Source organism: Manacus candei, unplaced genomic scaffold (assembly GCF_025592945.1).
Source record: "Manacus candei isolate 608988 ecotype Guabito, Panama unplaced genomic scaffold, ASM2559294v1 h1tg000018l, whole genome shotgun sequence".
In the NCBI taxonomy this organism is placed as follows: Eukaryota; Metazoa; Chordata; class Aves; order Passeriformes; family Pipridae; genus Manacus; species Manacus candei.
In genome coordinates this window covers 2,960,968-2,976,433 of record NW_026138066.1, presented here as the reverse complement: position 1 = coordinate 2,976,433, position 15,466 = coordinate 2,960,968, and the positions used below count along the sequence as shown (strand labels likewise).

General features: G+C 37.7%; 1 protein-coding gene across 10 annotated transcripts in view; it reads left to right on the top strand.

The window, feature by feature from the left end:
- Window positions 1-15,466, top strand: part of ANKS1B (ankyrin repeat and sterile alpha motif domain containing 1B) — a 414,822-nt gene that overhangs the window by 136,592 nt on the left and 262,764 nt on the right. For all 10 annotated transcript variants that reach the window (XM_051784790.1, XM_051784791.1, XM_051784788.1 and 7 more), the window contains one exon: window positions 5,959-6,095. In XM_051784790.1, the coding sequence (XP_051640750.1) occupies window positions 5,959-6,095 (137 nt within the window). The remainder of the gene's footprint in view (window positions 1-5,958; window positions 6,096-15,466) is intronic.

Below are 15,466 nucleotides of genomic sequence, written 5' to 3'. Positions count from 1 at the left end.
TTGAAATCCTGTTATCCCATACACTTCAGAAAAAAAATTACCGTAATTATTTTACCATGATGGTTAAAAAATCAGTATTATTAGATAGACATATATAACATATTACATAATTTGTTTTCATTTTATTCAGAAATTGTTCCTGTACTGAAAAACTGCATTGTGAATGAATCACTGAGTACTTACAATTTCAATGATAGTAGACCCATCTTTTATTCCTGTGAAGGGATTGGTTACGATGTTAATTCTTATATAATATTTTTTCTGTGAGACATGAGGTTAGTGTGCACTCAGAGCTAAACATTTTTATGACCAAGATAACTATGCTTACATTAATTGCTTCAGTAATATTGAACTGGATAACAGATAAAACAACATTATTCTCAAAAAGCATCTCTCTTTTTTGCAATTACATTCTATACGAAAGTTGGGGGAAAAATTTCTGAGATTTTCTGTTTTCTTGATGCTTCCTTCCTCTTTTAACATTATCATAAAAAGGTCCTGTAAAAAACTAAATATTTCATATATGAAGTGACTTAAAAACTCTTGAATTTGTAAATTAAAAAAAATAATTATGTGAATTACTTCTTATTCAATGCTATTCAATTTCTACGTATCATTTTCCTGTAAGAATCTATAAAACAATTGGTGAAATGTTGGAATCACTGGAAAAAGCCAGTGTTGTGGTTTAAGCCCAGCTGGAAATTAAACACTGCACAGACATTTGCTCAACCACTCTCTCTCCCTCCCAGTCCAGTGGAATGGGGAGGAGAATCAAAGTAAAACTTGTAGGTTGAGATGAGAACAGTTTAATAATAGAAAATAAAGTAAAAATACAGTAATAGTGGGAAATGATAGTGATGATAATAATAAGTGAAAAAACGAATTATGCCCAATACAATTCCTCACCATGGGCTGGCCGATGCCAGACCCCCCTTTCCCAAACCCAGATCGGCCCCACTTCTGAGGGGTAACTCCCCCCAGTTGCTATACTGGGCATGATGTTCTTGGTGTAGAATATCCCTTTGGTTAGTTCAGGTCACCTGTCCTGGCTGTGCTCCCTCCCAGTTTCTTTTGCATGCCTCCTCACTAGCAGAGTATGAGACAAGAAAAAAGATCTTGGTCTTAGGACAGATGTGACAAACGTGACTTAGAGAAAACGCAAAACATCAGTGTGTTATCAACACCATTCTCATTCCAAATCTAAACCACAGCAATCTAACAGCTACTGAGAAGAAATTAACTCTATCCTAGCTGAAACCAGGACAGCCAGTAAAAGCCTAATCTGGGTTTCTGGATTTGGTGGCATTGATTTAATATTATGAAGTTCTAGTGTAGCTGAAGTCAAGGCACAGGTTTATGTGTTGCTGTAATTTAAATAATGCTAGAGTTGCTTGAGAGTAAAATGTTGTTAAAAAGTGGTAGGAACAACCTGACCTTCAGCTTTTAAACAAGTTGTGTGAAGCACTAGTGTGACCATTGCTGTGAATATTGAGTCTGCTCCTCCTGTAAATATTTAAAAAATTAGGAAAAGTAGCAAATAGAATGTCAAGAGACATCGAGATTTGGAAATTAAGATTAAGAATGTCAAGAGACATTGAGATTTGGAAATTAAGATTAGGATGTGGAAACCTGTCTAATCCTGTGAGAAATTTAAAGAATCACCATCTTCTTTCATATGTCTGTGAGATGGTTAATAATAAATGAGATTGTAATTACATTGTAACACTTTCTATCCTTTAAATCTTGTATGCTGAATCAATCAATCAACCAACCCACAAACAAAGGAAATTAGTAAGGTTTTCCAGGATGTAGATCAGCATAGCAATTTTCATAGTCCACATTACATGAGTCCAGTTGATCCAAAACCTGAGTTCTTCTAACCTTTAAAAAATCATTTTGGTTATTGTGGACATAGAAAACATAATGTAGTGTATTATCCTTGTTCTATTCTGTTTCCTTTGCCCTGAAACAAAGGACATGGAGAATGGCAAGTCCTCATTAACCATTTTTAAAAATCAGAATAAACTCCAGTTACATAAACCTTGTGACAGTTTCTCATGTGTGATGGAGGCAGGAAGGAATATTGTTAGAGCATGCTGCAGTTCATTAATTTTTAGCTGCTAGATGTCCCTGGAGCCTGGTGTTATCTGACTTATACAGAAGCATCTTCTAGTTTGTTCCAACTTGAGCCAGGAACTAGAAGAGAATGACAGCCATAAATACTTCCCTGTTGTCTCCTTCTATAGCACCTATCAGAAACTCAGCAGGAGAGCTAATCTTTTCTGAGTAAATTTGGTAGTTTCTCAAGTTTCTAAGTTCCTTTTCCCATGAAATGTTCCCCTGAAACTTGCAGTATTGCCATTATGGTTACCGAAAGGGGAAAAAGAAGCTTGCTTTAGTTTTGTCACCAGAGAAAGAGAAAATTAAATTATATAATTTAATTACAAAAGAAAATACATTTAAATATATTTTTAATGAAACTACGAGTACTGTATACATAAACAGACAAATCCTCCAAATTGGTTGCAGGAACTTATTTGATGGTGATATTGTCTCTCTGATGGAGACCCAGGTAATAAATCATTATTGGTTGCCTAATGGGAAGATCCTACTGTGAAAATAAACAGCTGTCCACAATAAAGAAATTGTTTACAAGGAACCATTACATGTCAGACACTTATCCTGTTGAGAAATGAGGGAAGGCATGAAGTACTGAGCAGTTGGATTTTTTTTTCTGGGTTGTTTATTTCAAAGAAAAATATTTAGCTTCTTTTTGCAAAGTTTTATTTTTAGATTCTAAAACACGATCCTTTTTTTTCTTTTTGTGTTGCCACTTAATTTTGCTTGGAAGGAAAGACTGTAACTACTCTTTTCTGAGATTGCTGCATATTGTGTACGTTGCTGAATTGGTTATGGTTGTACTCACACACTGTAGTTGAAGAATTTCTTCTTCTCCACTTGTCTAGTGGAGCATATAACAGCCCTTCCTCCCCTCATGAACGACTTCAAATAAATTTCCCTTCCAAGAACATCATTCCCAGTCAGTTTGATGCCACTTGTGTGGGACTGTATTTATGGGCAAAACCTAGTCTTCAGTGAGCTACCATTGAGCAGGGGCAACAAGAAGTCTTTCCTATGCAAAGACAAAAATCTTACTCTTATAACTTGATCCCTCTATTAACCTCTTAAAGTGTGGTTAAATTGAGCTGAGGTGATTATTGAATAAACTGGTGGGCAGACAACTGTATTTGTTACCAACAGCACCAGTCTGTATTTCTCTCTGTCCTTTGAGTGATCCATCTTAAAGATACTTCTGCATCTGCAAGACTCCCTGATTTCACTTGCAAGGCTTTCATGTGCTAAATAGCTCAAGGGCAGCTGTGCTAAGCTCACCCAGGGAAATAGTAACAGAAAGGGCCAGGGACTGCTGAAGTAGTTTGCAGAAGAGTTTGTGCTCTTTATAGATTTAGCTGTTTGTCAGAGACAATAATTCTGTTTGTTTCTCGCACTAGTGAGTAAAGAAGTGCAATAAGTACACTTAGCTAGACTCATGTGGAGCATTTCTCACTCTAGAATGTACTTCTTACCTTCCAGATGGTGCCTGTATTCCCACATTTTTTGACAGCAGTATAGTCCCTTGTTTAATATTTGCCCAAGCACAGTGCAGAACTCTCTTAAAGCAGCTCTCTGATTCAGGAGATTCATGGATGGTTATCTATTGATGAGTCTCTCCATAGAGTGAAAGAAGATAATATTTCATATTCTGGAGCAAAAGAGGCTGAGACTTTCAGCTCAGCTAAGGTGCTACTAACACTTCATCCTCACTATGAGATTTTCAGAGTATGGCAAGGCTTTAGGGGATCTCTTCTTGTCAAATTGCTATCCCTCCTTTGATGAGCTGGGCTTTCAAATCACAGAATACTCATTTGCATGGTGCACATGACCAGGTTTAAAGTTAGGGATCAGGTCAGATGGGAAGGCATAAGAGGGACTTAAGGCTTTCTGAAATGCTATCAAGAATCTTCCACATCGGGTATGTTATTATGAGGATTTACTGTAAGTTCCTTTCTAAGACGGTGTAAAAATTTTTTTGACTCATTGTATTAACACATATTTATTAATTTCTGAAATAAATTACTTCAGATTCAGGATTTCTGTGCACACTTGCAATGGTTCAGGAAGAACTGATCTGTGTGTTAAGACTGCATACCTAAAGGACTGGCAGTTTTGATGAGATACTTTTTAAAAGAGTTGGACTTGTCTTTCTGCAACAGGGAGGGTGACTGTCAGATGTCAGGTAACACCTGTGGTTATCTACAGGATGTCTCCATTCTCAGTGTCTGCTGAACTGCCATCTGAACTTTTGTTTGCACTTTCAATAAGTGTAATGGTATTGCTGAAACATTCCAGCCTGATGTTATTTTAGAAGAGTAATTTGTCAGTCTGTATTTGATTAGAAACTTTAAGACCTCATCTGATTACACAGTATTTCTGCAGGAAGTGTATCTTAGAATCATCTGTGCTATGAAAGTATCTGTAAGTTGGAAAGACCATCAAGTCTACACTCTTGAAACTATTCGTCTTTATCTTATGTTAATGTAACTGGATATTTCCTTCCCTTCGATCTCTCTTTTACACTTCCAAGAATTCTTTCAGGTAGTAGGGAGAAGCTTCTGTCACGGCTTTCGCAGAGGTGTTTCTGACTTGTGCAGATGGAAGAGCTTATGTGTGTACCTGCAGAAGTTGGTCAGGCAAAAATTCTCCAGCTTAAGAGAACTGCTTTTGCTTATTGGTGTTTGGGTTCTTCTGGAGATGATTTGTCCACAGAGTGGAAGCACATGTTGGAGAACCATTGCAATCACAAGTAAATTACCTTTCTTCTGTGAACTCTGCAGGTTGTCAGTTGAGGCCCACACACATAAGATTTGAATGTAATCATTGTCTTAAAGCAGAGCCACAGCTGTTACAGTACATTTAGGAGCATGAGCACATGTCTTTGTGATTGACAAAGAAAGGTAATTGATAAATTTACAGACACTGTAAAGACCAACATAGCCATGCACAGGCAATGGCATTTTCCCCAGAATCTGAACTAAAGCATTTCTTTACTGATACAAATCTAAAGGCATGAAGTAATGTGGAGTTTTTGGCCTCCTGCTAAGTCATTCTGGTGCTCAGCTACAATCACAGCTATTTCGTAGCTATTTCGTAGTCCTCTCTATACTATGATCTAATTTTCACTAACTTTACATTGATCAAAAAGCACTAAGAACATTTAGAGAAGGTAAGAATGATATTTTAAGTCCTCTTAATGGTCCTTCACAGTGCCATAAAATGCTAAGAGCAAAATATGTCCAGACAGCACTTTTCCATGTACATGCACATGTTTGTAGACATTTTTAAGCCATCTGTACGTTCTCTAGCTGAGATACTGTTGGAAAGGTAGCTAGTGCAGTGCAGTGCAGTGCTCTATGGAGGATGCAAATTTTAATTGAGAAACTGAGTATATTTTCATGTAATTAATATTTGCTGGTCAGTTACTCTGATCACAATGTTCAGGAAAGCTGTTGTTATATAACATGTTGGACTGGGTTCTATGTGTTATGATTTAGCAGGATGAGGTAGGAGTTGCATTATAAATTTCCCTTTCAAGTCACCCCTGTTGTGATAGTACTTGGATTCAGAGTTGCTAATGCAAGGTAATGGAAGTAAAATATTTGTGCTTAGTTTCTACTTCATTTTGTTTAGGTACTGAGAGAATGGTGTATCTTGCCTTAACATAGAATGAATGTATGCATTGACAAAATAAGTGTAGAGATGCAATATATTCCTTAGCAAATATATTTAAATTATAATAGGTTTTGTAAGTTGAAACAGTGTTCTGTTTTCAAAATTACTTTTTATTTTAAAACGTATGAAGTATTTGTAAGTTCACATAAATTTTATTTTTGTTCACAGATAATGCACCTCAGGTAGCAATTACCGCACCAGGATCTGGTAACCATAGAAACAGCTCTACAGGCCCAACACCTGACTGCTCTCCTCCATCACCAGACACTGCACTTAAAAACATAGTGAAAGTTATACGTCCTCAGGTAGGTGCTCACCATAAGCATCCTCTCATTAGCTGTAATTTTTGTTTTAATAGCAGGCTATGATGCATGCGTTCTAAGAGGGTGTTATTGCTTTACGCATGCAAGTAGACCAAAGACAGATAAACAGAGCACAAAATATGTTTTGTATTTAAGAAGCAATCTTGATAGCAGGAGAAGATAAAATATTTTATGAATGAACCCGAATGTACAGAGAGCTAGCAGTACATTTTTCTTGTAGCACTAATTATGAAGTCCTTATGCAATATTTTGTAATTTTACATACTATTAGTTTTCTTTCCAGTATATGTTCTGATCTTATCACTATTAATTCCATATGGCTTTTTCAGGTTTACTTTCCTCTTTCTGCATCTCCGTTTACATAAACTTACAATGTTTCATAGCTTCTTTAGTTTACCTTCCTATATAGTATTTTTTCTCAACTTTCATCCTTCCCAACTATCCATATTTCTAATACTGTTTGGGAAACAAGATGCATAATTTGTTGGAAACTTGAGTGCTCCTTATGATTCTTGAAGGACTACAGCCTTTAAAAATAAAAACTTTACAAGAAATACATTGTAGGCCTTGATTTGGTGGTATAGAGGTAATTAACACAGAGCAGTTCATTTTAGAACCACAGGATCATGGGATAACATAGGTCAGAAGAAACCTTGGGATGATCTAGTTCCTTGTTTAAAAAGCTGTGATATTAGGTGTGCCAAAGCTAGCTGTGACAACTGCATGATTAATTGAATAATTGTGAAACTTTTTGGTGTGAACCAAAAGAACTTCTGTTCCTCTCCTACCAATTACTGGGTTCAAATGCAGCCATCTCTTCTTTATTACTGAGCTGCAACTAAACCACTCTGATGCTAGTGATGTATCATCAGCATGTCCCTGGCATTTGTTTTACTTGAGAAGTAAGCTGACGGATACATGATATTTTCAGAAGAATTATATAGGACAGATTGTTTTGGTACCACACAACTGTTACAATGTTGGAGGTGAATCTTCCTTTCAGTACTCACTGGAGCACACAGTTCAGCAAGTCTTGCAGAGTTGAAGGTAATCAATCACTAGGTGTACTAGCCATTTGTGTCTAGGAGCCCCTGAGTTTTCTATGGCTGACACTGTCACTGCACAATAATTGTAGTGACTGGTGGGTGCAGACCGTCCCTCTCTTGACACTACTGTAGTTTGGGTTCCACATTCTGGTTTAAATCTAGATCGCAGGAGGTCTAAAATAACAGTTTCTTCTCCTTTTTTCTTTTTATAGTTGTTTCTCACTTTCCTTGTTCCTGTAGTGTCTCTGTCCCTCCCACCCTACATCAGTATAGTACTGAAATACCTCCTTCCCTCTGAGCTGTTTTTTATAGCAAACAAACAGAAAGGTATTGGAATATTGTTGGAACAAGCTGTTGTGTGAGAGCTTATTGAAAATAGCATTTAAAAAGCTGTTTCCATCATGATATTGCCAACAGATGGACCCAGAACACTGAATGGTGATGTTCTCCTGCTAGTTAACTCTGAATGTATTCGGCAGATTCTGGGGAGCTATTTTCAAATTTAAATCATACCATACTGACTCCCAGTGTTCTCATCGTTTTGCAGAACAAAAGCGAGCTGTGTGATATATATGGTCAGAACTTTACCACATTTTCTAAAATGTCTCTTATGTGGCCCTATATATGGCATGCTTTCTATACAGAAAACAGCAGAAAGGCACATGTAGACTGGTGCATAATATATGTTGTAAGTTTGTGTGCTAATACACGAGAAGTTGGATACACTGTAGCATTCAGATACCACTATACTTCTCCTTTCTGCATGTGTTTAATCCACATCCCCTCAGTATTCTTCTTTGTTTTTGTTTTTGTTGCTTGTCTGATCACCTTCCCCCAAGATCTCAACTCCAGAATTTAGACAAAGAAGTTGTAGATATTTGCAATGTGCTGTTTGCTAACCGCTAGTGTTAATTCTGCCTGCATATTTAATTCCTTTATTCCATTCAATTACATGGCAAGCTCTTTGAAGGTTAGCACAATGGGATTCTATTCCTGACTGACCTCTCACCACTCATGTAAAACTAATGAATAGTGTTACACAATGTATGCAAAATAATTAATTTTCTGTTGGCTGCCAGGGCCTCTTTGCATTTTTCTAGCAAAATAAATAGATTTTGAACAGATCTAAGCCAGGGATAATATAAATGTCCAAAACAGCTGTCATTCCTTTCCCATTTCATGTCCAGCAAATCCAGCACAGGAAAGTGCCAGTGAAAGGCAGAATGGGAAACTCTTCAGCAGCCAGTTTTGCACTAGGCAGGCTTTGGCAGCTTGGATGAAACTGCCAGGGAAGTCTGACCTTTCAACCCTTATTTTTATTTTAATTTATAACCTTATCTTTCCTGAAGAGTTGTACATGTAATGGTTTACTAGCCATGAGGAGAGACACTGTGTTTCTGTGTAACCAAGACAAGAGGACATAGTCTTAAGCTGTAACCAGGAAAGGTTTAGATTGGACATTAGGAAGAATTTCTTGACAGAAGGGGTGATTAGACATTGGAATGGACTGTCCAGGGAGGTGATGGAGATGTCTGGTAAAATCAGACCATCTGTGAAGGTGTTTAAGGAAAGACTGTACATGGCACTTAGTGCCATGGTCTAGTCAACATCCTGGTGTTCGGTCATAGGTTGGACTCAATGATCTCGGAGGTCTTTTCCAACCTAATTGATTCTGTGAACTAACAGCAGAAAAAAACAAAGATTCTTTCCTCCCACCAGTCTGGTGAAGACAGGTGGTGGCAGAGAGCGGAAAAAGAGAATTCTGAAGTTTGAAGGCAGAGGTGGGGAACATTCTATCTCTTTGGCCTTTTCCTTCTAGGAGTGTGTGCCAACTCATGTGATGGCAGGGCATATATACAGGCTTTAGCACATGACAGATTTTGAAGATGCTTGTATGAATATGGGGTTTAGCACAGCGCAGTGCCCTCTCCTCACAGACCAAGTGCATCTTGTGGGGGCCTCTGTCAGCTACACGTGCTTCATGGGGTCCCTGAAGAGGAAGGAGGCTGTGATACTGCACTGACAACCTACAGGGTGAAAGTACCACAGCTGGGAAGTGTGAGACAGGAACAATCTCATACACAAAGGGTGGATCATGGATGTTAAGAGATTCCTCAGAGCGGACTCAAAACTTGTTTTTTCATTTTCTTTCTAGTTCTCTCTTAACCTGACCCTAATTATTCCCTTCTTATATAAAAATACATGGTATCCCAAGACATGGCTGGGAATTTCTACTTTCCCCCAACCTTTCACTCACTTTTCTGAAAATTTATCCTTTCTTCAATTAATTATGATTAATTTTGAGATGAGAAACCTGCAATTTGTTGTGACCCACTGCCTGTCCCTTATGAGATCCCCTTGCTCTCTACAATCTATTTTAAACTCTCTTTGGATATGTCTCAACTATTCAATTCAGTGTAATATTACTAAAACTGAAGGCATTTTAATGGAAATGCAGTGCACTGGCACAGTGCAGTACTCTGGAGGGATACTAACTGAGTTCTCAGAAGCAGTATTAGGTTCAGTGCCACTGTGCACCCACCTGTACTACCTTCAGTCCTGAAAATGGCACAGTATTTAACAGTATTTGAGGGATCTGTGTACTCTTTTAGTTGTGCATCATAGCTAAGGCTTGTACTTCTGCTCTAGCATTTTGCAAATATATTTCTTATTTTCAAATTTTCCCATGGTGAGTCTCTAAAAAGAAGGGTTTGTTGAAAAGTTGCATGTATGCAGAGGAAAAGCAAACAGAATGTAGCTCAGGTTTTTAATTGCTTGATCTTTTTTTTCTGGATTGTCCAGACAAGACTTACTAAGTTTTTAACTGGTGAATTGCTAGTTAGTGAAGACTTTGAGAAAATAATACACTTTCAGGTTAAAGATACATGCCTCTGTGGAGTATACTAACAGCACATGGGATCAAAAATGAGATGTGGTAGGAGACCAGGTAGGTAAAGTCTCTCTCAAATTTTAACTCAGTTACGTTAGTACATATAGTCAAATATAACTTATCAGACTGGAATTTTAGTAAGTGATAGTAAAATTGAACTTGTTCTATCACAGTTCCTCTAGCTCTCAGTTTGGATGAAACCTGAACAAAGTTGGGCTACTTGTGATGCTTCATGTATTTTTTGTATTAGCTACTCAATTTAGTGAGATTCTCCTTACTTATTTACTTGTTCAGCTCCATTTGAACAAATAAGCTATATCCATAGAGGAAGGAAGACAACTTTTTTTCCCTAAGAGACTCTTTCTTTTGCTGGTGCTATTCACTTGTGGGTATTGGGCCAATTCTCGTAAAACCGAATTCTGACTTCTCACCTGCTTCATCTAGGCATAAGGAAATACAGGGACCATGAGATTCCAATGCCTGTATCAGCCTGGACATAAATGGACAGACCAGCTGTTAGGAGATATGTGCTCCAGAGCCTCTCTGGTTGACTTAAAAAGTGGTAGTAATTTACATTCAATGAAATTATATATAATTTTTTTTTCCAGATAGGTGCAGGAATTTGAACACAAACAAACAAACAAATCATCTTAGAGGAAGCTCTGGAAAGTCACAGTTCCAGAAAATAGATTTTCAGAACTAATGGTTCCGTAAACAGGATTTTTGAGTGGATTAGTGTCACTATATCCCCATGGTGAAACAGTGAAACTATTTCCACCTGGTTTCTCCCCCATGCTGGGACCTTATTGCAGTATCCTTACTTGTTCACATATGAAATGCATGCCTTTTAACACTCAGCTTGAATTGGCACATCCCTGTCTCTGCCAGCTGTTGCACCTGTGCACAAGAAAGTGAGAACTCATTGTTGTATCTACTGTACTTGTTTTGCAACCCACAAAAAAAATCTGTTTTGTTACATTTTATCATAAAAAGGAGGACTGGTGAACACAGTTATGCAATAAATTCTCTCACTTATTGAATGAGATCACAGGACAGCTGGGGTGCAAGGACCTTCTTTCTCCTATGAAGTGCTTTTTGTGCTGAGCTCCTGTTACATGTGCTCAGCCAGGCAGGGAATAGCCAGGAAAATGACCATGGAGAAATGCTGAGTGGGCACACTGTGCTTCCTCTTCGGGTGCACACTTCTTTTTCTGCTGTGTTTTGGTGCTGGACTTTGTGCAACCATGTGCAGTGTCCATGCTTAGCACAACAGGTAAATAAGATTTTAAGAATCTTTACTGAGAGTAATGATTTTTGGAGGATCAAACCCATCATATCCAAGGTAAAAGCCAACCCTGTGTACGTGCTTTAATGAAGTTCTGGAGGGTGCTGAGCATTCCCCAAACCCACCAAAGTAAAGATGTATTCTACAGTCCACAGGTGAGTAGTTTTGGTCCTCATCCTTTGTGTGCCTGGTCTGGAATGTTTTTTCTGGATTTCATAGTGTTTCCAAGGTTGCATGTATCTGTTAGGCTGTAGACACATTAAGGTAGTTAGCAGCAGTCAGTGTCCTTGATTATAGGTATTGAAATGTATTTCAAAATATTCTCTGTCTATGTGACAGAGAATGTCTGTACAAATCTACTGCACACAGTTCGATGTATTCTCATTCTAATGATGTCGAAATAAATAAACAAAGAAACAGATATATAAAGCTCCTAAATAGCCCTTTAAAAAGGAGAGCAAAGCAAAGTTAGAGGTATACTGTCAGTGCCATTAAGATGTGGTTAGCAATTCATCTCTACATGACTGAAAATAGGACAGGCATTAGGAAATTATTTTATTCTGGAATACTGAGTACCAAATACAAAAAACAGGTTGTGATTGTAATTGTCTCGCAGGACTGATTCCTAAGCACACACACCCCACACACACTCCCACACCCCCCACTCACCCATTTTACCACAGAATTAATTTGTAGAAGACATGTAACAGCTCCAGAGGAGAATATTAGGAAAAAAAAAATCCTTAGAGCATAATGGATACTTTGTGACTACTTAATAACAACATTAAACAAAATATTGTTAAAGAGATGCATTGTAAGAGATCTCCTTTGACAAGTAACTGTAAAATATAATTCTATTTAGATTACTTTAATTGGAGCTGAGATAATATGAAAACATAAACACATCTACCCAGTACACAGTACTAATGAAAACAGCAGTGTGTGTGAGTGCATTTAATTACAGGTTCAACAGGATGCTAAAACACAAGTATAAATTAAAGCAGAATAACACTCTACTGTGAAGAGTGTTAAGTTTTTAGAGTATCACTTGTACATGCATATGTCTTCCTTAGTTGAAGTTGGTGGCTTACCTGGAGAGATTCTCTAGGCTGTGATTCCTGATTCAATATAAACACAAGTCATATGCAGAACAGAACATTTTTCCTATCTGAACTTAAAACAGACCAGGTGAAATATTGAGCATAAAGATAGTTCAGATACTGAAAGTTGCATACAACACTAGTAAAATGGGCTTTTAGCTCTGTAAGGTTGTCATCTACACTGTTTAATTGTTGACACGGTCCTGGGTATAATTTTGGTCCTATGCCCTTCTCTTTCTCCAAACGTTTCTGCTGTTGGGCCTGATTTGGGATTTGAATGGACCAAGCACCATTCCCAGTAGGTATTTCTGCTTTAAAGACCCTTCTCTGACACCTAATGAAGTTTAATGGTAGGAGTGTGAACAAATCCATACCAGTTGCCCTGCCCTATTACACATAATGCTTGAAAATAGTAACACACTCAGAATTTGGAAGATTAAAGCCTTACCTATAATGCCTTCATGGTTATCTCGCCAGATACTTAGCACTTTCCTTTGTTTCTGTGTAGTATGGGATGGTACTGAGCACCTTAGTTATTCACTAATCCTTTATCATCATCTGAAAATACAACCCATTTTCACACTTGCATGTTCTCTGTAGCATGCAGCTTAAAAAAGCAGCCATCAACTTGGCCCTTCAAAATTTGTGGTATAAAAATATGATATAAGCAATTTTCATAATCTGCAGGTCAAAATAGGGTGTTACAACTAGAAGCTGAGCTTTTTTGAAGAAAATGGCCTTACATCCTTTTTCCAACTGTTTCAGGCAAAACAACACTTCTTTTTTTAATCTTTGAATCTTAGGAAATTTTAGTAGCTGAGACATTCTTCTTATTTATCAAATTTATCTCTTGAAATTTGAAGCTCATTTCAACCAACTTTTTCCCAGGATAGGTATAGTGGTGTATCTTCAAAATCTGGTCACATCTGTCAAGGAGGGAAACCTCTACAAAAGTGTTGCAGTTTTTAGCATTCAAGACTGCTACTCTTCACAACCCACAGCTGCAATATGGTTGCAATTGAAATAAAAGTAGAAGGCAAGGAAAATGGAAACTGGGGGTAGATCAGCTTTTTCCTGTATTTATTTCCAGTCTGATTTGTCATCTGAGATAAGACCACAGGTAGAAGGAGGCAGCAACCCTCTGACGTTTAATTACATACTCCGGTGGAGGGCTCCTAAGGCAGGGGCTGGGTATCACACACAGAGGAAAACAGAAAGTGCTATGTCTGTATGGTGCCTGGAGTCACACAGCATGACTTCCTAACCACAGGCTACAGAAAAAAGCTGAGTCTGTGCCATTCTTGAACACGTCACTGGCAGTGGAATGATCAAAATGTGCTGATGGACCATGAGATTACTATAAAAAAGTATGCACTTGCTGCTCATGCAGGATGCAAGTGGTGTCTGTCTCTAAATTAAAAGTCAGTCAAACAGAACTTTCTAGGACTTTGACACTATGATGCCATTAAAAATTGCAGAACACATAATGCTCTTAGTGTTGAAAAGGATCTACAGTTAAAAACCAGTTAAAGCATTTTTTTCCCTTTTTCTTTTTTTTTTTCTCCCCGCCATGATCCTGTGAACTCCCTGGTATGGCTGCTTGAGATATATTAGTTGACAGCCTCTGTGTAATTTCTGCTTTCTACTTTTAAACTAAATTAAGATGTTGGGAAGTAAAAACAAGATGGGTACTGAAACTGCTTGTATTTTATTTTTAATTTTTGTCATAATTTAAGATAAGGTTCTGTGAAATGAAAAAAGAGAAAATTATATTACCTTATTAAAAAGACAGTGTGTCTTCAGCTTGTTTAAAATGGTATTTTGAGGCTTGACAGAATAATTGATTCAGTATTCTAGTAATAATTCGAGATAGTCTTTCACTTCTAGGTGACATAGATGAATCAAACCCAGATGCATTGTAATCTCCAGTTTTTGCAATTTCAAGGGTACTTGATCACCTTAGTTCAGATCCTATAAATCAAATAATTCTTGGCAGCAGCATTGACTGATGAGAATGTATCAGGCCTGATGATGTCTGCAAATCAAACTGAGGTACTGGAGGCAGTAGTAAACAAAGAAGCCTGTCTTGTCACGGACTGTATTTTACCAAGAAAATTATGAATGTTTTGGGCATTTATGTAAGTGTACATGAGGAAAATAGAGATAGTATGCTGGGATGTTGAGACAGAAGACAGAAACCATAAAAGTGATGTGAAAGTTGTATTTGAAATGGAGGACAGAGGCTAGAATTGGATGCATTGAAGGACAATGAGGGATATAGGGACTGATAAGGTCAGTGTGAGATAGTACCATTTGGGAGTTTGTTTGAGGGATCTTGATGACAAAACCACAGAGAAAGCAGAGAACCAAGTTTTGGAAGACCAAGTAGAACTGAAATCAGGAAGGATACTGTGAAGGGTGTTTTAGAGTAACATAGGTAGTTATGGAGGAAATGTCACAAGAGAGGTGCCCATAGGGGTTGTGGATGCCCCATCCCTGGAAGTGTTCAAGGTCAGATTGGACTAATGACCTTTAAAGACCCCTTCCAACTCAACCCATTCTGTGACCCTATGAAAGGGGAAATGAGAACATAGAAAGAAAATGGGATTTTAGAAGGAAGGAAGCTGGTGAATGGAAAATTTCTGAAGTAGGAGTGAGTCGATCAGAGAATGGAAAGAATGGAATCATCTGGGCAGGTACCAAAATGCAAGATTTATGTGACCATGTGACTACACTCATACTGTATTATATATGTGAGATGAACCTGGAGGAAGAGACTTGCTTGTTTTGGTAAGTCTGTATTTTATGTGCTAGCAAAAATTTGAGAATGTGTGTTCAGTTCTCTATTCTATCATACATTTTCTGCATGGTATAAGGCAACTGAAACCAGTTTTTACATTATGTAGGGCAGCTGGAATTTGGTAGCATTTGCCAAATGCAGATTTCCTTAGGCTTGTTCATTCTCAGTGATTTAACAAACCACACATTTATCCCCTGGGAAAGCTCTATACCCTAGTTCAGCATCTGTAAAA